The sequence below is a fragment of the Rhipicephalus sanguineus genome, chromosome 2 (assembly GCF_013339695.2).
Source record: "Rhipicephalus sanguineus isolate Rsan-2018 chromosome 2, BIME_Rsan_1.4, whole genome shotgun sequence".
In the NCBI taxonomy this organism is placed as follows: Eukaryota; Metazoa; Arthropoda; class Arachnida; order Ixodida; family Ixodidae; genus Rhipicephalus; species Rhipicephalus sanguineus.
In genome coordinates, this window is record NC_051177.1 from 8,242,816 (window position 1) to 8,266,271 (window position 23,456).

At 47.6% G+C, this 23,456-nt stretch overlaps 1 protein-coding gene across 1 annotated transcript; it reads left to right on the forward strand.

Moving 5' to 3' along the window:
• The first annotated feature begins 13,922 nt into the window (after window positions 1-13,922).
• Window positions 13,923-15,128, forward strand: LOC125757052 (uncharacterized). Its single transcript, XM_049412135.1, has one exon. It carries the CDS (start codon window positions 13,947-13,949, stop codon window positions 15,126-15,128), a length of 1,182 nt encoding a protein of 393 aa, XP_049268092.1. The 5' UTR covers window positions 13,923-13,946.
• The last annotated feature ends 8,328 nt before the right edge of the window (window positions 15,129-23,456 follow it).

The window sequence follows — 23,456 nt, forward strand, 5'->3', positions numbered from 1 at the left end:
TATACGCAATATCGCCACCATTGCCCTACCGCTCACTGACCTCGACGCTGATTAACTGCTCACTTCACCACCAATATTGGCCCACTTTTACCCGTCCGCGACTACGGAGGTTCGCACAGATGCCAGTGGGCATGGAATCGACGCCGTCCTCGCCCAACACCAGGGGGCCAAACATGTGTTATTGCATACGCCAGCGGCCTTCTCTCCACATCTGAGCGGAACTATTCGATCACGGAGCGCGAATGTCTTGCATTTGTCTGGGCTGTCGCAAAATTTCGCCCCTACTTGTATGGCCGTGAGTTCTCGGTTATTACCGACCACCACACTCTCTGTTGGTTGTCATCGCTCAAGGACCCAACTGGTTGCCTTGGTCGTTGGGCTCTACGTCACCAGGAGTATGCCTTCGACGTAATTTACAAATCGGGCAGGCTGCACCAAAACGCCGATTGTCTCTCGCGTCATTCGGTAGACCCTGCTAGCTACCATGACAATGATTCTTGTGTACTCGCCATATTTGATTTGCGCGACATCGGCGCAGAACAGTCTCGGGATGCAACTCTCAAGATGGTCATTCACCAAGTCTCCTCAGGACTTTCCGACCGTTCTCTCCGCCAGTATGTCCTACGCAGTGACGTTCTGTACCACCACAGCATGAAGCCTGATGGTCCAGAATTTTCGCTATAGTCATTCCCCGACACCTGTGTGCAACCATTCTTGAACATCTACATGATGCTCCGACTGCGGGACACCTGGGCGTTTCACACACCTATGAGTGCGTGCGGCGGCGGTTCTTTTGGCCTGGCCTGTATTGTTCTGTGCGCCGATATGTCGCTGCTTGCGAGAACTGTCAGCGTCGCAAACGTACTGCGCTTCCTCAAGTTGTCCTGCCTAAACCTATTGACATTCCACCGGAACCATTCTTCCGCGTCGGTCTCGACTTGCTCGGACCTTTTCCTACATCCGTGTCAGGTATCAAATGGATTGCTGTCGGAACTGACTATGCGACCAGGTATGCCATAACACGTGCCTTGCCAACTAGCTGCGCTACAGACGTCGCGGACTTTCTGCTCAATGACGCCATTCTTCGACACGGCGCTCCGCGCCAGCTTCTTAAGTATCGTGGCCGCTGCTTCCTCGCAGACTCATCGACGAAATCCTCCGTAGCTGCTCTACCGAACATCAACTTTCTACAGCCTACCATCGGCAGACTAACGGTCTTACCAAGCGCCTCAGCCGAACTCTCACGAATATGTTGTCAATGTACGTCTCTGCTGACCACCGTGATTGGGACGCAACCTTACCCGACGTTACTTTTGCCCATAATTCGTCCAAGCATGACACCGCCGGCTATTCGCCGTTCTTTCTTCTGTACGGCCGCAACCCTACATTGCCCTTCGAAATGCTCCTCCCTTCTAATACCGTCGTACCAAGCGTGTAACCTCAGGACGCCGCTTCTCGCGCCCGCGTGGCTCGCCGAATCGCCCACACAAGGCTCTGAGATTCTCAAGTCTCGCAAAAAGCGCGCTACGACAACCGGCACCGCGACGTCGACTACCCTCCTGAATCTCTTGTCCTGCTCTGGACGGCGTATCGACGCGAAGGCTTGTGCGAGAAGCTTCTCCCTCGATACACAGGGCCCTACAAAGTTCTCCACAAGGTCACCGACGTTGACTACCTCATCACTCCCGTCCATCTGCACTCGTCTTCTGCTACACCACCTACTGATGTCGTTCATGTGACGCGCCTCAAACGCTACTACACTGCCAGTCCTGAATGACTTAGGAGGCGCCGTGACGGCGCTCCGTCCGTCGGGGGTGATGTTACGAGGCATTGCGCATGAGCACGCCGTTGGATACGAAAGACAAAGAAGAAGCTGGAATGCCGCGCGAGATGCTGGCAGCCATTCGGTGGCACAGTTGCTTGTAAATATTGTAAATATACTCGCTTCTGACTCTCTCGTGTATTCGTCATCCCCGGGAGAATGTCACACCTGGAAACGAGTATCACGATGGCGATGACGAAAAGAGCTACATGCGCGCATAGGTGTTCCAGGTCACAACTTTGCCTACGACTTTATTCACATTGACAGGGCTAGTCCCCGCTTGACCAAGTTTGTAAACCAGTTCACGTGGTCACATCTATAGTGAGTACCAGTTTGGGTACCAGTTTGGAAGTGACGCATGGCTAAAGATGGGTCCCACTTATAACGCGGGCAACGAGTTGCTAACTCGTACACATCTTGGCCTGCCTGCTGACGTATCTATACACCACTGGCAACATGTAAAACTACGCTCCCCCACGGTGGTCTAGTGGTTATGGCGCTCGACTGCTGACCCGAAGGTCGCGGGATCGAATCCCGGCCGCGGCGGCTACATTTTCGATGGAGGCGAAAATGTTTGAATCCCGTGTACTTAGACTTAGGTGCACCTTCAAAAACCCCAGGTGGTCGAAATTTCCGGAGTCCTCCACTACGGCGTCTCTCGTAATCATATCGTGGTTTTGGGACGTTAAAAGCCAGATATTATTATTATTACCATGTAAAACTACGAATCGTACGAGCAAAAGCCAGACACAACCATCACCATGCGACTTCGACCCGATGATGTACACACGTGCCACGTGACGTATTTGTACCCTATGGAAAATACTTACTTCAAGGGGTCATGAAGCACCACTTGGGCTTGTTCAAAAAACACATCCTGCGGAAAGCTGACACAACTGCGAACGGCTCTGCCAAATATTACAGTCGTGCGCGCCGCGTAAAGGTCACAAGCGGAGCGCGAAGTTGCCGTTTCCTCAGGCGCCCTCTTTTCAAACAGAGGCCGGTTCTCACTCTCGTCGGTGGGCGGGGCGTCTGCCCGTTGACGTCGCGGATCTGCCTGTTTACGTCGCAAGAGACATGGCATGCTTATTGGCCAATAGCCGACATAAATAAAGAGCGGTGTTTGGATCAGATGCGCTTGTTCCCGTTGACACTGTGTATAATAGTTGTTGTAGTTAAATAAACAGGCGGAAATATGGAAAAAATTCGTTGCGAGTTTTCGAAAACCCGATTCACTTCCGGTAGAAGCCAACTGTCGTCTGCTGAACTCTGTGCGCCCGCGCACGTTCGAGCGTAACTTAAATTTGGCCGCACGACCTTTTCGGTATCGCAGCTTCTTGTGCCTCGCTTGTTTCGATTAGTCTTGTACGTCATAACTAGCCTCGAACCTTACAAAACTTGTGTGTGGCGTTGACTTCTAACGACACGGATCTCGTGCTGACTTGATCAGTGCGTGCACAGATCGAGTTGCAAGCAGGTTCTTAATTAACAGACCGGAGAGCGGCCCCTCGTGAACCATGAGGGTTGGATTATAGCTGAGGGTTTTAACAATATTGTTTTGTTGACAGAGAATGCACACGATCCTTTGACTTTTGCATAATACACTTCACGTCGAAGATATCCCGAAGATGGATTCAGCGGTAAGGTCGAAATAATACAACCTGAATTCCACTGTCAACTCACTGAGAGTACTTTTGCTTCCAGTCCTGTTCAAGGAACAACCATCGGCCTGTGTTTAAGCTACATAATTTCTGGGGCGTCATGTAGGCCGAAGTGAACACCTTCGGCTCCGAATTATTCGGTTCGTCGTGTCGTGCCGTTATAAAAATGATAAACGTGTGCCCTCTTGAGTGCTTCTCCATATATCGACAATGCTTCGTTCGCCCGAAACTCGTGGATACCAGCGTGACAATGGTATCTTCAGTTGGCCGAACGTATCTGCATTTCATGGGCGTATGCTGTAGGGCAATTTTAGTAATTTCCGCCGCGTGCTGCACGCGTGCAGTGGCAGCAGCGTGTTCTCAGCTGTTCTAAGACCGCCTGTGTTTGCATTGTAGGGGTCTGGGCCAGCCGCCGCGCAGAACCCCTCAGAGTCAAGGACGAGGCGCTGAGCACGGCCGCTCAATCTCCCCGTGCACTGAGCAACACGTCTTTATCATTCCAAGACTCGGCCACGACTCACTGTCAACGGCCACTGAGCGCGAGCGGCGAGCGTGCCCGTGTCCATTGTTCTCTTCTATCGTCGGCGCGCTCGCGGATGCCGCTCCCATAGCATATAAAAGTTACACACGGAGACGCCACAGTTACAAGGATATTGTAACGCGCCTACATTTGGGTGCATTTAAAGCGCGCCTACTGTCACGAGCTGCGCATTTAGGGGCAGCAGCGCCTTCTGAGCAGCTGAACGATAATCTATTTCCGCAATGAGCACTTATTTGCAATTCGCGCTTTAGCGTGGCATACAGTGGTTCTCTGTAACTGATATTTTGGATTTAGTTGCTTTCATACTCGTAGACTACCTACTATCTTACTAATTAACCGTTATTGTTAAGCATCACACCACCGCGTTAAAGCGAATTCCAAAAGCGTGCCCCCGATGTCAAGCTAATCTAGTAACGTTGGTCAAGCACAACGTCCACAAGTTTACCAGTGACATGTCTCCCGCCAAATAAAAAAGTTAATGCACTTGCACTTCGCCCTTGCGAACGTCCATGTGTACTTGGCACTCCCCGTGCACAGATGACGCAGAACGAATTAAAAAAATTGGCCGCGTATCTGCGTGCTTCGCTGCAAATGTCGTCGAAAGACGATAGAGGAGCGCTGCGTTAGAGTTACTGTTACAGAGTTGCGCATAGGTCTGGCTAGCAACCATGGCTATGTCGCAAAGGCTCACTCCGTTTTTGCAGGCGACATGCCTACCGGGTCACCGGTCGACATGTTCGGCGTGTCGAAAACCGGTGATTTACTTTAATGTGAATGACTAGTGTCAATCCAGTTCGCTGCAGCGGCGCCATCGAGAAATACAAAACTTTGCCCCAGCGTCAGCTTCTCCGCAACGCATGATTGCTGGCGGCGTTGGAAGACAGATGCGCAACTCTGCTACCTAAAGGTAGCATATGCAGTAACTCTACGCTGCGTGAGATATGGGCGCTATCTGACAATACGTCGGGAAACGAGCTTGTGCAGAGGGCACGGAGGAGGAAAGTTCTTTCCTTCCTCCGTGGCTGAGAGCTTTCGTCGGCGCGTCGCATTTTCAGCGCAGCCGCATTGTCAGTGCAGCTTAAGAAACTAGGGTCTTAGAATTACGTAAAGGAACACACCACCTAATACTTACCTAGTGATGTTGCGCATCAGATATGCGTAATATTTACTTTTTGATCGACAACGTCCACAAGTATGAACAGCCGTACCAGTTCAAGCTGGGTGGGCGGTAAGCAAGTGGTTCAACTTTGGCCGGGTGGCTGAATCGGGTGACAGACAGACAAACAGACAGACAGACCAAAATTCCTGCGTTTAAGTACCCCAAGAAAGGCTGTCGTGTTTAAAAAAATGTGTATTACAGTCCTCCTCAATGAAACAGCTGTTCTCCGGAAAATAATGATTCGCTTGAAATTGAATTGCTAGTATACTATATTCACAGCAGTAGACAGGTTGACTTTTTCACAATTCAGAATGTTACATACATAACACAGAAACACGAGGACTATAGCAAATAGGTACAAAACTGGAAAAACTCGGTCATATGTGCACTCCCTCGTCCATGTACATTATGTTGAAGCTCACTTATACAACAGGCAACTCCAAATATGCTACGATTAATGAAATATCACCCAACCTAGGTTAGAACACAATGATGACTTGTTGCCTAACTGCCTGTCACCTATTTCTCTTCCACAATGTGTTCTAATGTGTAAATCATCTGTTCTACTTGTTTGGTAATAAAACACAGGCCGTTACATTAAGCTAGCAGTGCTTCGCCAATTTGTATTGCATGCACAAGTTTATGTCTTCCATTCGCATGCATGACAAATAGTCATACCTCAACTGATACAAGAAACAGTGTTTGCACTATTTTATTGGAATCAAAACAGAAGCAGTCCTCATGTCAGTGTAAGCATATGTATAGTTCCATTTTTGTGCAGAGAACATGCACCCAATATCGAACACATGGAACAACATATACAGTACAGCCCGAGCACTATATATAATTCACAGCAGTAAAGCAACATGAAAGTAGTGTGTAAAACCTCCTCATAATGCATACTGATATGTGCACTTCACAGTGCCAGTATCTAAGCACAATCCCAAGAAATGGGATGCACATGAAGGCATCCAAATTAGTACAATAAGGCTAGCTTTACTTTTGAGAAATATGCAACAATGCAGATAGGCATGTTCTAGTATTTTTATTGCATTGGTTTGCACTATCGCATCAAAACATGTCGGACATGTCGCACACAGTTGAGTTTCCTGCAGAAAAGTCTAAAATTGATTGTAGATCCACTTACCACAATTTATAAAAGCATTCAGCAATGCCCACAAAATGACAACGCGGCCTTCATATATTGATGCACATATTTGCTCACAGATATCTGAAAACTAACGTAAATTTCTGGAATTATGCTTGGGAACTTGTCGGCGTTATCACATGACTACAATATACCAATACTTCTATTATGCATAATTAGTACACCTATGTTTACAATATATTCATGCCAGCTAGTGCGATCTGCAAGTTAAAGTTCTTCATATTTAGTTCCTCACTTCATAGCTTATGCATAATTACCCCATTGAAAATTAAGCCCAGCATTATGGCTTCAAGATGAACTTGAAATGAGGCAATAATGTGCCCAAAATTAAAAATTTCATATAAATAGTGGCTGATGGCTTGGCACATTGGATCCTAGGACTTGATATGCCATGAGGTTGAATAAAATTTGACCACACACTTATAGAGACTGTAAAGCAGTCAGGACTTACGTTCATAGTAAAAGAAAGCGGGAAAACAAAACCACAACACACGTATAAATGAAGGGGACAGGACGAGGACGACGTAGTGCTAGCAGCTGAATAACAGCTGCTTGACTTTTTTTGGCATGTTTTTACTCTTTCTGCGACTGTGCGATTCTTTAATTTTGTAGTTTTTTCATACTGTGTGTGTATATCTCTCTACGGCTTGCAGTAAACTTCGGTTGCTAGTAGCGCATCATCCTGTGCCTTTCATTCTCATTTCTCTGTGCTGTGGGGTTTTTTTCCGCACTTTCTTTAACTATGAATACACATCAACTCGCCCAGCTGTCCATTTTAAGATAAAGTTAGCTGAATAAAGCCAGTTCCACGAAGTGTCATTTTGAACAATGCGAAATTTTCAAATGCACATGCTGGAAAGGTTGCACGCAGTATCATGCATAACACTCTGCATCAATCCCAGTATTTGCCCAAATGCTGTAAGATGTAAGAAATGTTCCAGATAGTGTGTAATGAGGCACAGTGGAGTGTTCCCACAATGCACTGTCTCCTACACAAGCAGTGGGCGAGCAGCTCTTGCTGCTTTGCCAGAAATGTCTTCCTGAAAATGATACAAAAAAAGGAGTTCATTAAGCTTTCTGTGTCCATAAAAATCAATTTCTCGCCAAGGACTCACACTTCACTATACTTATTGCAGACCTTTTAACAAAACATTAAACAAATGCAAAATTGTGAGGCTGCTAAGTAGTTCCTTGTCAACTTTTCAAGTACGCAGGGCGAAAAATACACGAAGGTAAAGAAATGCGAAACAACACCAGAAGTGTTACTCTTGTCCTGTATACCACTATTCGGGTAGATTTCGATGTCAGTCAAGTTAGCATTACAGTGTAAAGGGGTGTGAATGTTAGTGAGGTTTCTCTTCGTATTTGAACACGTTGGACACTAGATTCTTGATCAACCACAGCTGCTCTGTTTAGGACTGAATATTGGGCAACTTTGGTATTGATTCATGGCAAAAATTGACAGCATACTTGTAATGAGGGCAAAAGAAGGCCTAGACACAATGCCAGCGTTTTCACCTTGTCAAAAATTGTGTCAACGGTGACAATATTGTGTACAGATAATAAACACTATGGCAACATAATTCAAAACAAAATAACGACAGGGAAAAACAAGGTGATTCAACAAGGTGGTTCAGCAGGTTCAACTGGCTTATATCAATGTGATTAAAGTAGCCTTGCATAACTAATGCATCTCCTAAAAGGCTATAATTATGCATATGTAACCCTGGCAATTTCCAGTGCTGATATGTGACTAATGAAGTGACAATACCATAAAATGCATGCTCTTCACAACACACACTGTCACTTAGCGGATGTCTGTCACATCATATGGCCATAATTATGTTTCATCATATGGTCATAATTATGTGATGATTATGCCACATGTCAACGCGCACAAATTGACATCGAGACGGAGGATCAAGACAAGCAAATCAAGCATGAAAACAGCATAAACAGAAAACAAATTTAGCCTCAATGCACATTTTATTACATTCGTGTAACTCTTTGAAAGCACTCTGCTTCATTTATGCTTTATCGCAAGGAAGGAAATTATGCTGTACAAGCATCTTTTTTCAAGGCGCACTCGCGCATCGATTAGCTGGCCGTGCGAAGCGTGTGCTATATTCACAGGAGTTTCTAAAAATGCATTACACATCGTCGCTATGTGAGCCTAATGACTGTTCTTTCCTTCTTTTTCGATTTTGCATTGCACTTTTCACGCGATGCAATGTGCAGAACGACACCTATACAGCTGCCCGAGCGACAGTAAGGACGCACGAACAGAGAAAACATAAGTATTACTTACCATTGTATTCCCGATGGTACCGCGAACGCAGCGTGCTTATCATCTGCTTGGTAATATACACAGCGGCAGGCTCGCTTGAGTCGCCGGGACATTATTGTCACACCATATCCCACCCGCAGCAAGACCCGCAGTAAGACATATTGCACTGTCGTCAAACCACGCATTTCACGTCCAGCGGCAAAGAGCAGGCACAAAACGCGCACACACGGCCGACACAGCTGGGCAGTTCAGAAGCGGCGTTCACAAGGCCAAGGTAATCCCATGACGGCTTTGCTTGGGCATCCCGCACACTGCTGGGGCCAGCCTAAAACGACTCTCTTCTCGCGTTTCTTTTTAGGGGCGAAGCTCCTTAAGGCGGCACCCGTTCGTCCCTCGTAGTCGTAGTCGTAGTAGTGCGTAACCAGTCGTAACGCTAGTACCAGACCTTGACCTCCAAGGTGGTGCCGGTGGGAGATTTTTCCTGTGCGTTGTTGAACAATAAAAAATTCGCAGCGTGCGCGTTAACTAAAAGCCGAATTCTTCTGTCTCTCATTCCCCAAAGCAGCCATTGGCATGTTCCAGTAGCAAACGTTAGTAGAAGTAGAAGTGTAAGTGTTAGCTAAAAGCCGACTTCTTCTGTCTCTCATTCCCATTAGCAGCCATTGTTTACCTCCAAGGTAGTGCCTGGTGAGATTTCTCCTGTGCGTGATTAAACAATAAAAATTTTGTTCAAAACGCCGTTGATTGATGAAATAAACCAACGAAAGACGCCAGATGTTTTGTAAAAGCGAAACGAAAGAACGCCAGATGTTTCTAAAGCAAAACGAAAAGACGCCAGCTGCTTAACGAAAGACGCCAGAAGTTTTCTAAAGCAATGGTTTTCTAAACAATGAAAATTCACAGCGTACATGTAAAATTAAAGTGAGCTGCAAGTCGTCATAACTCTCATCGAACCTTTAGTATAAACGCGCCCGATCTCACGTCGGTGATGATGTACTAGGCAGAATTCACGGAAGATTCACGGTTTACCGATGAACCTCCGCAGCTTCGCCCACTCATCATCATTCACTCCGTGGATATGCTGTAATTTTTAGGGGCGAAGCTCCTTAAGGCGGCACCCGTTCGTCCCTCGTAGTCGTAGTCGTAGTCGTAGTGCGTAACCAGTCTTACGCTTTGACCTCCAAGGTGGTGCCGGTGGGAGATTTTTCCTGTGCGTTGTTGGACAATGAAAAATTCGGAACGGTAGCTAAAAGCCGACTTCTTCTGTCTCTCATTCCCATTAGCAGCCATTCTTTACCTCCAAGGTAGTGCCTGGTGAGATTTCTCCTGTGCGTGATTAAACAATAAAAATTTTGTTCAAAACGCCGTTGATTGATGAAATAAACCAACGAAAGACGCCAGATGTTTTGTAAAAGCAAAACGGAAGAACGCCAGATGTTTCTAAAGCAAAACGAAAAGACGCCAGCTGCTTAACGAAAGACGCCAGATGTTTTCTAAAGCAATGGTTTTCTAAACAATGAAAATTCACAGCGTACATGTAAAATTAAAGTGAGCTGCAAGTCGTCATAACTCATCGAACCTTTAGTATAAACGCGCCCGATCTCACGTCGGTGATGATGTACTGGGCAGAATTCACGGAAGATTCACGGTTTACCGATGAACCTCCGCAGCTTCGCCCACTCGTCATCATTCACTCCGTGGATATGCTGTGATTTTTTGCTTTTTTCCCCCTTCGCGCACGCATACGTCGCGACGCTTTTTCAAACCTCTCTTGTATTTCGACGCGTCTGATTATCTGATTTCCTCGCTCTCGCCCACGGGCAGGCGGGCTGCAGCCGTCCGAAGGTCGAAGGGCATTTTATCTCCTTTTCTCCCGTTCGCAGCGGCCGCTTAAAGGGACACTAAAGAGAAACAATAAATTGGTTTAGATTGATAAAGCGTGCTCGGAGAACTCTTGTGTAGTTTATTTCACCACCACAGGTTTAATATTAGAGGAGAAAACCAAGTTCAAAGTTTCATTTTTAAATTTCACGCCGAGCTTTGTAATTCGTGACGTAGGAGATTTCAAAGAGCATTTAACGTATTTCGGCGCCACTGGCTGGACGAAATTTCCAGAAACTCATTATGTCAAGTCTCTGGCCCCCTCAGAGGACAATGTACTTCGATTTAACCGATTAGGAACTACGTAGGCCCAAGCAGGCGCCGTCAAAGATATGTGACGTCACGGCAAATGGTGCGGGAATTCCAAGGTGGCGTCGCCACCTGTATTTTCTTTTTGCGCGTTTTCTCGCTTATTAAGCGTCTTCGCGCAGAAAGCGTGGTGTTTTTGGTATCGTGGAAGACTGCTTTACTAATGAGAGAAAAATCGTTTTGCTCTTTAGTGTCCCTTGAAAAAGAATCGCGTTGTTTTGGTTTTTTTTGCTTTTGCGTCGCGTTTTCTCCGCACGGGATTTTATTCTGTTCGGTGAGGCAGGCCGCCTTGGCCAGTTCGTTATCTAAAAGCGTATACCCTCGGCAAGCCCTCGATGCGCATCGAGGGCTTGCCGGCTTTTCCTTTCGGTTTAATTTTGATTTGATGGAAAAACGACATAAGCGAAGTCCCGAAGCGAAGTAACGACAGTACCAATGCGAAGTATCAATATCAATGCGACATAAGCACAGTAACGACACTATCAATGCAAATAGATCACGTCAGCGCTTACAACCCAGACGCGGTAGACTGCGCCGCGCCGCGAGAAGCAGCCGACCGGAACTATTAGTTTCCAGCAGCAGCCATCAACACCGCCAAGTTACGCGGAAAGGAAACCACACAGCATTGAAGCGAGGTGACGTAAGGCACTGGGCGGGGCTCCTCGAACGGCGCTGTCCTCCGGAATGAAGCGAGTTGAGAGGGTGTTGAGAGGGTAAATATTGCGATCGATATGTCTGCGGTCCTTATTTAGCTTTTCGAAAAATTCTTTCGGCTATATATTTCTGGGAAGGGTCCGGCTCATTCCAGAGTGTTTTTCACGCCAAGCCCGAGGAGTGGTTCATGACATTTCACCCGAGGTTTAAAAACAATCATGCGCTCAACTATTCAACCTAGTTTGAGTTTAGGGATATTGACAGTGAGCAAGTCTCACAAGGAGGTACCAGGAGTACTGAAACTTCTAGATGCAAAGCATCTCATGAGCGAGCTTGTTCCGGTGGCGTCCGCGCTCCACTGCGCATGAGCCTACTCTCTTTCCCACACTCCTTTACACTAATTATAAAAGGCTTCCAAGGCCGCCACGAGGGGTATATAAAGAGGTCTGCAGCCGCTCAGAACTCACAGTCTTCACCAGGCTGTCCACTATGGAGTAACGCAAGCGGACACTCAATACGCCTTCGATAAGGCTCCGCACTTTTTTTCGGTTAGCTATGATATACTCAGAGCTCTTGCTTTTTCTTGCTTCTTAATAGGTTATGGCAGAATCACGCAAACGTCAGCTTGACGATCAAGAGACAGAAGACGAGGTACCACTATATTACCATTTAGAATTATTTTTGGTGACGCCATCTCTGTTACCAGCAAGAAACAACAAAGTTTATTGGTTCGAGTGACGAGAACGGTACTTATGACGTTAACGAAACCCTGGTGGCATTTGCGGAACCTGATCGAGGCGTGGTAGAAGTATCAGATCCAAACGTGTCCGAACCAGGAACGGGGCTTGGAGGAGATGAAAAAGTTTACAGTTCCCTCCACGCTGGGCATTGCAGCTACAGTCTGTTCCAAAACAAAGAAAGCTTGTGCACGATGTGTTTCCCGCTAGAGACGACGGAGGCAATTTGTCCCGACATTATCAGAGGATTCGAGCAAGGGCCCAGCCAGTACTCCACACATGTCTTTCACGACTGCAGCTGATAGCACATGCCGATGTGTTATCTTCGCTGGCTTCATCCAAATCGCTCGCCAATTTGGTCTACAAACGCCAGTGCATGGGAGCTCTATCAGCTCATCAAGTATTTCAATAGTGAGCCCTGGGTATTGAATACATTAAATGCGAAGAAATGATTGGGGTCGCCACGTTAGAGATGAAGTTTTGAGAAAACTGGCACGTTCTGGACATAAGCCCGGGCGAGCTTTGGAAATACTGCACACGAAACTTCAGCTGCATGGGACGACGCCCATGGAGGTCAGACGAGCGGTAGAGACGCCCAAGAAAGGGTGCAAAGTGCCGAAAACGTTCAAAAGGAGCGTCGTAAGAATCCCTCTACGAGTGCCTACGCGAAAACCCTGTATCGCCATTGACATACATTGTGCGCACCCGCAAGTGGCTGGCATACGCGGTGTTTCGGTTCATTCGCGTGGACGAAAAGCTCCTCCAACGAGCTAATCAGGTGTTTAATGCTGAAATGTGCTCGTACACTACCTTCGACTTTATTGAAATCTACCCAAGGCGGATACATAGAATTTGCTGCAGTGGAGGGGGCGCTCGTCGAGTGAGGCCGGCCGTCGCCATATTGCCAGAAGCAGAAAGCGCGCTCTACACCGTCGCGCGCTGCTGCTTGCGTGCGTTCTTTGACGCTGTGGGCATTAACATCAACGGTTTGATGATGGTTGCTTCTTGTGTCGGTTATGGATATGCAACCAGGCTGAACAAAGGACGTGGCCTCACATTCTGCCCGTAAGTACGCGAAAAAGTCTTCGATTGAGCTGTTCCGCGCGCGTTACTGAGGGGTGCTAAGTGACGCGGTATGAGCTTGCAACAAATAATAGCCGTGATATTTTTTACGGTTTTCCTAAAAATCTCACAGTGCGCAGCCTGTGGGAGAGGGCCGTTCACCGTGTAATGTGGAATGCGAAAGACGACGATCATCTATATGCTCCGTGCACTTCCCGCCGGATTCCTTTGACTGCTTGCTAGAAGCCGTTTTTTTCTGAGACTGGAGCATACGCAAATGGGCTGAAAGATCCGGCAGGAAGTGCAGTGACAGAAGAACTGAAAAAAAACTCGATTTGTTGGCTTTTTGATATGCATATGGCAAGCACCGAAAGAATACTTGACGAGGTTGTCGGCCAGGATAAGCTGAAGTACTATTTGCTGACACACTAACTCAGTCAATGCCATGCGGAAAACCTCTTTGGGTTAATACGTGGATGAGGCGCATATAACACTGCAACAGCTGCACTATGGCTGCGTGTATACAAGCACTTGTTCCCTTACAAAAATGGACATTGACTGTCTTTAAACGTTTAACCAACGATCTACCAACTTTAATGACGGGCTATGGACTTTCACGTTCTTTCACTTTCACGAGAGGGCACGGCACGCATCTGATAGTCAACATGCCTAAGACTTCGTTTGTACATCTGCAGGTTATGCTGTGGCTTTCTGCATCCACATCGCCGTACTGCTTTCAGTCTGCGCCCGATCTACCTCACGGACGGCCGAGCAGGACTGGGATCTGCCTACCGATGAATGCTCATTCACTGCGCATGACGTCATCAGCGGCGGATCTACTAAAGGACCAGCGCGACAACAAATTCTTCAGAGGGCACGGCACGCATCTGATGGTCAACATGCCTAAGACTTCGTTTGTACATCTGCAGGTTGGTTACTTCGGAAATGTCTTTTGTTATAGAAGTGATGATCGGTTTTTGTTACTAGTGCCGTGCCCTGGCAGATGTTTCATTATTCTGTGGCATTGTTGTACAACAATTTCACTCCTGCTGTCGGGAGATATAGAGCAAAACCCTGGGCCTACAAATGCTCAGATGCTACAAGCAATTCTAGGTAACCAAACGGCCTCGGACCGCAAAATAGACACTATTAAGGATGAAATCAATGAATTAAACACACGAACTGAGAAATTAAGCGGATATCTTGCGGTAATACAGGAAATTAATAAACGAATTCAGAACCTCGAACACATCGTGCAGGAGCAAGCTGAAAAACTTGCAGATTATGAAAACCGGAGTCGACGCAATAATCTTCTGGTGTTTGGTGTTCCCGAAAGCAAGGGCGCTTCAGTGTTTGATTTAAAGAAAGTTGTGATCGACAAACTTTTTAAGGAAACCCTTGGTGTAGAAGTCCAAACGGTTGAAAGAATCCACCGAATTGGAAAGGAAAAGCCAGGGAAAGATAGGCCCATAATTATGAAATTTTATGATTACCGTGAGAAAGAAAGCGTCCTTCAAAATTGCAAAAAACTGAAAGGGACAGCTATAACCATTAGCCACGACTACGCGCGAGAGACAGTTGAAATAAGGCGCAAGCTATGGAAGAGTGCAGCTTCAGATAGGGCTAATGGTGCCCAGGTTAAGTTGGTGCATGATAAGATTAAAATTAATGGTGTTTTATATGGTTGGCATGTCACTCGAGATGAAAGATACCTGTGTGGAAACCGAAAAGATACACGGAAACAGCGAAATGCTCATGAGGCTGCCGACACAGTCACGCGTAGTGAACAAGAAGAGAACACGTCATCTAAGGCGCTGGGAACGCCATTTTCCTCACCACAGGCATAGCTACGGCTTCTTTTATTTAATGCACGAAGCATCGTTAATAAGGTAACGGAAGTGGAATACATTTTGCTTTCGCGAAGTCCACACGTGGTGGCCATAACTGAAACATGGCTACACAATTGTGTCCCTGATGACTGCATTGCGCCGGAAGGCTACAAAATGTTTAGATGTGATAGGGATTCACGAGGGGGCGGTGTTGCTATCATAGTAAAAAACTCTATTGTGGCGTCACAGGTTCAAAGCAATGTACCAGAAACAGTGTGGTGTAGAATAAGCCTTTCAAACGCAGTCTACCTTATCGGTGTCGTGTACAGACCACCCGCTACAGTTCCAGAGTACCTTGAAGAATTGAATAATTTTCTTTGCACTCATGTAAACGGGAACACCAGGCTCATATTGACTGGAGACTTCAATCTGCCTCATATTAACTGGGACGCTTTCCTGCCTGGTCAGGTCGAGATTGAAAGTGGTGAAAAGATGTTGGAAATTACGTTCGCTCACAACTTAATACAAATAGTCAATGCATATACCAGAATAACACCTTCATCTCAGTCAGTGTTGGACCTGGTGTTCCTTTCAAACAAAATATTCAATTACGAGATATGTGTTGAGGAGGGCATTTCTGATCACAGATTAGTATTTGTCACTGTTCCACTGAGTGTTTCACGGGCTAGAACTTATCAGACTGTACAAGTAAAGGACTACGCGAATGCAGATGACACTTCCATCCTTGACGTGTTGGGATATTCGTTTAGTCAATTTCAGCACATATCCGTGCTCGAAACAGTTGAAGAATTGTGGCAGCGTTTCAAGGGCATCGTTAAACATTGCTTCGACAAATTCATTCCTAGTAGAGCGCAGAAGACTAAAAAGCGCAATCCGTGGATAACGCGAGGCATTATTCATAAAAAGCGAAAGCTAAAAAGACTGCGTAGAAGAAGAAACCGTGACGTCGAGGAAATAGCGCGTGTACGAAGGGAGCTGAAGAAAGACCTGATAGAATCAAAGCGGCAGTTTTTTTAGTCACAAGCTGAGTGCATTTATTAAACATTCGCCCAGCAAGTTTTGGCTTTATATGTCTGATAGGCGCGATAAAATTGAGGAGCTGAAACGGGGAAATGAAATTGTGACGCAGAATGCTGATATTGCAGATTGTCTTAATACTTTTTTTCAGTCAGTATTTACAAGACGCGTATGCGGAACTGAAACCGAGGGTGCAGTATGTCACTTTTCTGAACCGATGGGAGATATTATTATTTGTCGAGAAGGAATATTAAAAAGCTTATTGTCTCTTGATTCTAAAAAGCATGCGGACCTGATGAAATACCCACTCCCTTCTTACAGCGTTATGCGGAGTGCATGTCTTACTACTTACAAATTATTTTTCAAAAGTCCCTTAGTACTAGTTCAGTCCCATGTGACTGGCGCAGAGCTGTAGTTGTCCCTGTGTTTAAGGGTGGCGATCGGTTATCCGCTAATAATTACCGCCCGGTTTCACTTACGTCAGTTTGCTGCAAAATATTAGAACACGTTATAGTCAAGCATATCGTCACGTTTCTGGAAAATAAAAATTTCTTTTATCCTTATCAGCATGGCTTTAGGAGTAAAGTCTCAACTACAACACAGCTTATTGAAACAATACATGACTTTGCGACAGCGTTCATGCAATTGCATGAACAAATTGATGTCATCTGCATAGATTTCGCTAAGGCCTTCGATAAAGTGCCTCACGATAGATTACTAAATAGGCTTCGCTGTGCGGGACTCAGTCAACTTGTACTTAGCTGGATTAAAGCGTACTTAAATGGCAGGCATCAAATTGTGAAAATTGACGACTCTGTGTCTAGTCCATTGGAAGTGTTTTCTGGTGTACCACAAGGCTCGGTCCTCGGGCCCGTGTTATTTTTTATATATGTCAACGACATCGCAGACATTGTACAACCTCCTGTAAAGCTCAAGCTGTTTGCTGATGATTGTTTAATATACGCGCGAGCGATTAGTAGGAATGACCAGTTGAACATTGCCCAATGCCTGCAGAAATTACACTTGTGGTGTCAAAGTTCGGGAATGGAAATAAATTACACCAAATCAACCGTTAGCCATATTTCTCGGAAGGAAGCGACTATTCCATTCGAATATTACATCGGTAATCACAGCTTGTTGAGAGTGGGCGCATTTAAGTATCTCGGTCTCACAATTACGCAAAACTTAAAGTGGCATACACATATTGATACTGTTTGTTCTAAAGCTTCACAGAAGTTATACTTTCTCAGAAAAAAACTGCAGGGCGCAAGTATGGACGTGAAAATTCTTGCTTTTAAAACATTTATACGACCAATACTTGAATATGCTAGTATTGTCTGGAGTCCCCACCAGAAAGTCTTGGTAAATAAACTAGAAAGAATACAGCGGCTTGCGGCTCGCTCTATATGCTCAAAATATAGGAATACTGATTCAGTCACAGAAATGCTAAAATTTTGTAATCTAGAGATACTTGAAAAACGCAGACTTAAACATAGATTAAAGTTTCTTTTTCAAATATTGGAGGGTGATTTTAAAATTAATAGAAATGACTACATACAGCTACCTGGGAAACGAAGCGAGAGGGCAAATCATGGGCGAGTGCTCTAGCCATACTTTGCACGAACGAAAATGTACCAGCATTCATTCTTCCCTGAAACGATTGAGGCGTGGAATGTATTACCGGGTGACGTAGTACATACGAATGATGTTCACAAATATATGCACTCACTTGATCTACATTTTTGTGATTTGTCATAAAAATGATCCCGATTGTTCTTTATTGTTATGTGATTTGAAATGTTTTTTGTTTTTTGTTGGTTGTAAGAGAGTACTTCTAATGTTGTATAAATGTATCTCAGTTTGAAAATTTTATTGTAAGTTGTATAATTATGTACCTACTTATTTGTACCAAGTGTTGTACCTCCCTGTAATGACCCTCAGGAGAGGGTTGACAGTATTTCAAATAAATAAATAAATTAACATACCGTTAAAAGAAAGTTGATATACTTTAGTATAAAGACAATTTCCCTAAAGAAAGTTGCTTTACTTTAGTCTAAAGACAATTTCTCTAAAGAATGTGAAAATAATGTTTGTTAAAAAGATCTCAGTGGCGTAGCCCTGGGAGGTGTGCTGGGGGTTTCAACCCCCCCCGCCCCCCCCCCAAGCATTGCAAGTTTTACATTTTCCATGTGTGTACGCGCCTCCCCCACCGGGCCCCCACGCCAGTGGCGTAGCCAGGGGGTGGCACATCGGGCCCGTGCCCCCCCCCCTCGAAATTTTTTTTCTCCGATGGGATAGAGCTCACAAAATGACACTCGACCACACCTACCTGCCCGGACCCATGTCGGATAAAAGGCGTAGAACCCCCCCCCCCAAAAGAAAACACTGCCCCACGCACCGCTACTTTAACATTTTGCATTTTCTACGCGCTCATATACAAACAGACGTAAAGGTCGTTGACCCCTCCCCCCCTCCCCGTCCCTGAAAAAAAGAAGCTGTGGTATACGCCCTTGGTGACGGTCATGTTCTTACTTCATTGCCATTAATTGTACATTCTGTCTGTGATTGTGTATTTATTTATATTAACCTTTATATATATATGTGTATATATATATATATATATATATATATATATATATATATATATATATATATATATATATATATATATGTATAGATATATATATATTCTCAGTACATATCAAGACTCTACCAACCACTCATCAACAGATCCTTCTAGCTCAAAATTCTCAACATGCTGGAATAGGGGGACGTGCACAATAGCGATCCCCTCAATACGACTATGGAAAAGTGGATACATGGATATGAGTGCGCCACAAAACGTCGCGACGATTTGCCGGTCCCAACGCAACAGCCATGCGAGCCATGCAACAGCATATATATCTATATATATATATGCCCGGGGATCTATATAATAATGTATAATCTGCGTACACTCAGCGCATGATAATCTTACAATGTACCTTCCATTCCTGTACGTAATAGCCCTACAACAGGGCTGACAGTATTGCCACTCCGCTTCTTCTTTTATTTTGATGTGTTCGAGTTTGACCAGCAAGGACGGTTATCAACGCTCGACGCTGGCCGCGAAGCAGTGTTCGAGAAGCTTCACGATTTTAGTAGATTGTTTTGTTAAGATTGCGCGCCGCAAGCGAATGTTCCAGCTTTGTGAGAGATAACGCCGCATCCAGGTGTCTCCTATGTGGATGCTGCCGGCCCGCACCATGGGGGTTGGTTTACGGCAGCCGTCATCCACCGAAACACTACAGTTCAAGGCCTTACTTTCCGTGCCCCAAACATTACATTTGCGGAGGAGATCGCCATTGCACTTGCCGCCGCAGATCCAGAGTCCCGGGTCATTATCACTGACTCCAGGGGTGCCTGCCGAAATATTGAGCAAGGGTATATTCCATACCGCGCATACAAAATTCTCCACGCTTGCGAGTACACGGGGTATCCAACCCGTCGTACAATCGTGTGGGCTCCGGCTCATGCGGGTCTTGAGGGAAATGAGACAGCCGACGCTGCCGCCCGCGCGCTTACTCACCGGGCATCGCCTCATCCGCAGCCAGTTCCGGAACCCGATTTCAATCCGGCCACCACCTTTAGAGAGATCACCTCTCTTTATCAATCTTCGCATGGCGTCTATCCCCCCGTTTGCAAAGGCCTCACCAAGGCGGAGGAGCGCTGGCTTCTCCGCCTTTTCACCAATACTGTGCTGTGCCCGGCAGTATTAACACATTTCAATTCGGCCTTCTCGGGCGCGTGCCCGCACTGTGCGGTGGAGTCGTCTGACACCTATCACATGGTGTGGGCATACCCCTCCAATCCTGCCTACCCACCCCACTCCCACCCCACCCGAGAGGACTGGGAAGCTGTCCTGCTCGGCTGCTCCGACCTCCAAGCCCAACAAACATTGGTGGATAAAAAGCCCGGGCCGCCGCGGCAGCTACACGGATACCGGACTAGGGATCCCTCCTAGTGTTTGTGAAGGGCGGGCCCATCCGGCTCACCCCGTCCACACCTCTCGCTGTATATAGAGTAATAAACGTTTTCCACCACCACCACCACCAGCGATATTGGAAAGTTCCATAGGAAAGTTCCTATGGAAAGTTCCATAGCGCCTGTATAAAAGCCGATGCGCTTCACCGCTTGTCAGTTGATCGACGGTCGACGCTCTGTTCGCCGCTATCAGTGTATTGCTGTAGCTTTCAGTTTCTCGGCCACAAGTTCGGCCTAATAAAGAGTTTCATCTCGACGTGCTGACTGCTGCCTTCGTCGACGTCACGACCACGTGACATCTGGTGGAGGTGCTGCTTCTTCCATGATCCGGACGCCCCCGCCAAGCGCTGACCCAAGCCCAAGCCGAGACGAGGACTACGACAAAGAAAACCCGGATCGTCGAACAAGCCGCAGGCAGAAGGGACTACAGCCAGAGTGCGGGCTCCTTCCCGAAAAAACCAGGCAGCCCCAGATCCCAACATCGAGTGCAACGACGATGACCGATCCCGTGCAGCCTGCGCCAATACTTCTCCGGCAGCCCAAGGAGCCGCCAACCTTCCGCGGATCATCACTCGAAGACTCAGAAAGCTTGGCTTGAAGCCTACGACCGAGTCGCCCTTTTCAATGCCTGGACCAGCGAAGACAAGCTACGGCATGTGTATTTCGCTTTGGAAGACGCCGCTCGGACCTGGTTCGAGAACCAAGAGCAAAGCCTGACAACGTGGGACATTTTTCGCGCCAGGTTTCTCGCCACATTCACGAGCGTCGTCCGCAAAGAGAGGGCTGAGGCTCTGCTCGAGACCCGCGTGCAGATGCCGAACGAAAACGTGGCACTCTTCACGGTAGAGATGACCAGGCTGTTTCGCCACGCAGACCCTACCATGCCCAAAGAAAAAAAGTTCGCCTTCTCATGCGAGGAGTTAAGCAGGAACTCCTCGCTGGGCTCATGCGGAACCCACCCAAGACAGTCCAGGAATTTCTTTCCGAAGCCACAACCATCGAGAAGACGCTGGAAATGCGAACCCGGCAGTACAATCGCCGCGCATTCAAAGACAGCGCAGCAGTTCATGCCCTCGGCTCCGACGACTTGCGCGAAACGATCCGAGCCATCGTGCGAGAGGACCTGCGAAAGCTCGCACCTTTTGCACAGCCCGAAGTGACGTCGATTGCGGACGTTGTACGCGAGGAAATCCAACAGTCACTGGGTGTTCCTCAGCCGGCACCGCCGCAGCTGCAAGCATGAGCTATGCTGCTGCAGCCCGACGCAACGCCCCCCCTCCTCGCCCACGTCAAGACACCGCGCCGCACCAGCAGTTCCGCCGCCAGGCACCACCGCCGCCACCACCGACGTCATACCGCCCGCCAGCCGGCCAGCGATACACGCCGACGAAGACCGACGTTTGGCGCGCCCCCGATCATCGTCCACACTGCTACCACTGTGCAGAAGCCGGCCACACCTACCGCCGCTGCCATTATCGACAGATGGGACTGCGTGGGTTCGCCGTCGACGCGCCGCGTCCACAGCAGGGTGAACGACCACGTGACATCGCCCACTATCTGGCAGGAGCGCAGTGGACCCCCCGAGGACCTTCTCGATCGCCGTCGGCAGGCCACTACGCCTCTCCCCAACGCCTACCATACACTGGCCCAACCCGGGGCCGGTCACCTAGCCCGCATCCGGAAAACTAAGCGCAGCAACCGATGGAGGTGCGGTTGCTGTACGACGAAATACCGAAGACCCTCTGCCGCCGACGCCACGACGAAGGCTTCAGGACACGGCGCGAACCCCTGACGACGAAACCTCGCGGACCGAAGTACACCTGACGACGCAACGTGGAAGCAGCGGAACAAACCGACGTAGCCGTGACCCGACGCCACGACCTAACTGCAACGCAAGACGACGAACTAGCGACCTCGACGTTCTTATCGACGGCCACAGCGTCACAGCCCTCGTCGACACCGGAGCCGACTATTCGGTCATCAGTGGACTGTTCGCCACGAAGCTGAAGAAAGTTAGGACAGCCTGGGAAGGCCCCGAAATCCGGACAGCTGGAGGTCACCTCGTAACGCCGGAGGGAATCTGCACAGCGAGACTCACCATTAACAACCGGATTTATCCCGCGAACTTCGTTATCCTGCCGCGTGGCTCGAGAGATGTCATCCTTGGTATGGACTTCTTAGGCCTTCATGGTGCAATCATCGACCTGAGGTCTAAGTCAATAACACTGTCCACGGAAAAGGCATTACCGCCGCACACTCCGCCAAGAAAGCACGCCTTGAATGTGCCTGGAAGACCAGGTCACCATTCCCCCTCGCTCCAGCGTCATCATTTCCGTCGGCACTCAGAAATCAGCAGACCTGGAAGGCGTTCTTGAAGGCGACCAGCACCACTTGATTCACCGTAAGATTTGCGTAGCAGAGCTGCGGGCAGGGAAAGCAACAGTTATGCTCACGAATTTCAGCAACGAGTACAAGCACGTGAGCAAAGGCACGACGGTCGCCTACATCGAAGAAATCGTAGAAGCCAGCAATGTTTTCGGCCTCACCGATTCTCCCGAGCCTACTCCGACGAATAAAGCGCCGCAACCAGCTTTCGACATCAATCCCAGCCTTCAGAAGCACAAACAAGAATAGCTCAAAACCCTGCTTATGCAATACAAGGACTGCTTTTCGTCGTCCTCAAGAATTCGGCAGACTCCCGTGGCAAAACATCGTATGATAACAGAGGAAAGCGCCAGACCACTCCGTCAGAGCCCGTACGAAGTTTCGACGCGAGAACGCGAGGCTGTCAAGAAACAGGTTGACGAAATGCTGCGCGACGACATCATCCAGCCGTCGAAGAGTCCGTGGGCATCCCCGGTGGTGCTAGTGAAGAAGAAGGATGGGACTCTACGTTTTTGCGTCGATTATCGTCGCCTGAACAAAGTCACGAAGAAGGACGTGTATCCTCTTCCCCGGATAGACGACACCCTGGATCGATTACACAACGCAAAGTACTTTTCGTCGATGGACCTCAAGACCGGTTACTGGCAAATAGAAGTCGACGAGAGAGACCGAGAAAAGACTGCTTTTATAACACCAGACGGCCTGTTCGAGTTCAAGGTGATGCCCTTTGGTCTTTGCTCGGAACCTGCGACTTTTCAACGGGTTATGGATACAGTACCGGCCGGCTTGAAGTGGCAGACGTGACTCGTGTATTTGGACGACGTCGTTGTGTTTTCCTCAAACTTCGACGAACACCTTCGGCGCCTTGAAGTTGTACTTCAAGCAATCAAGACCTCCGGA

Coding starts and splice junctions, on each gene's coding strand:
- LOC125757052 (XM_049412135.1), top strand. CDS start 13,947: ATGCCTAAGACTTCGTTTGTACATCTGCAGGTTATGCTGTGGCTTTCT.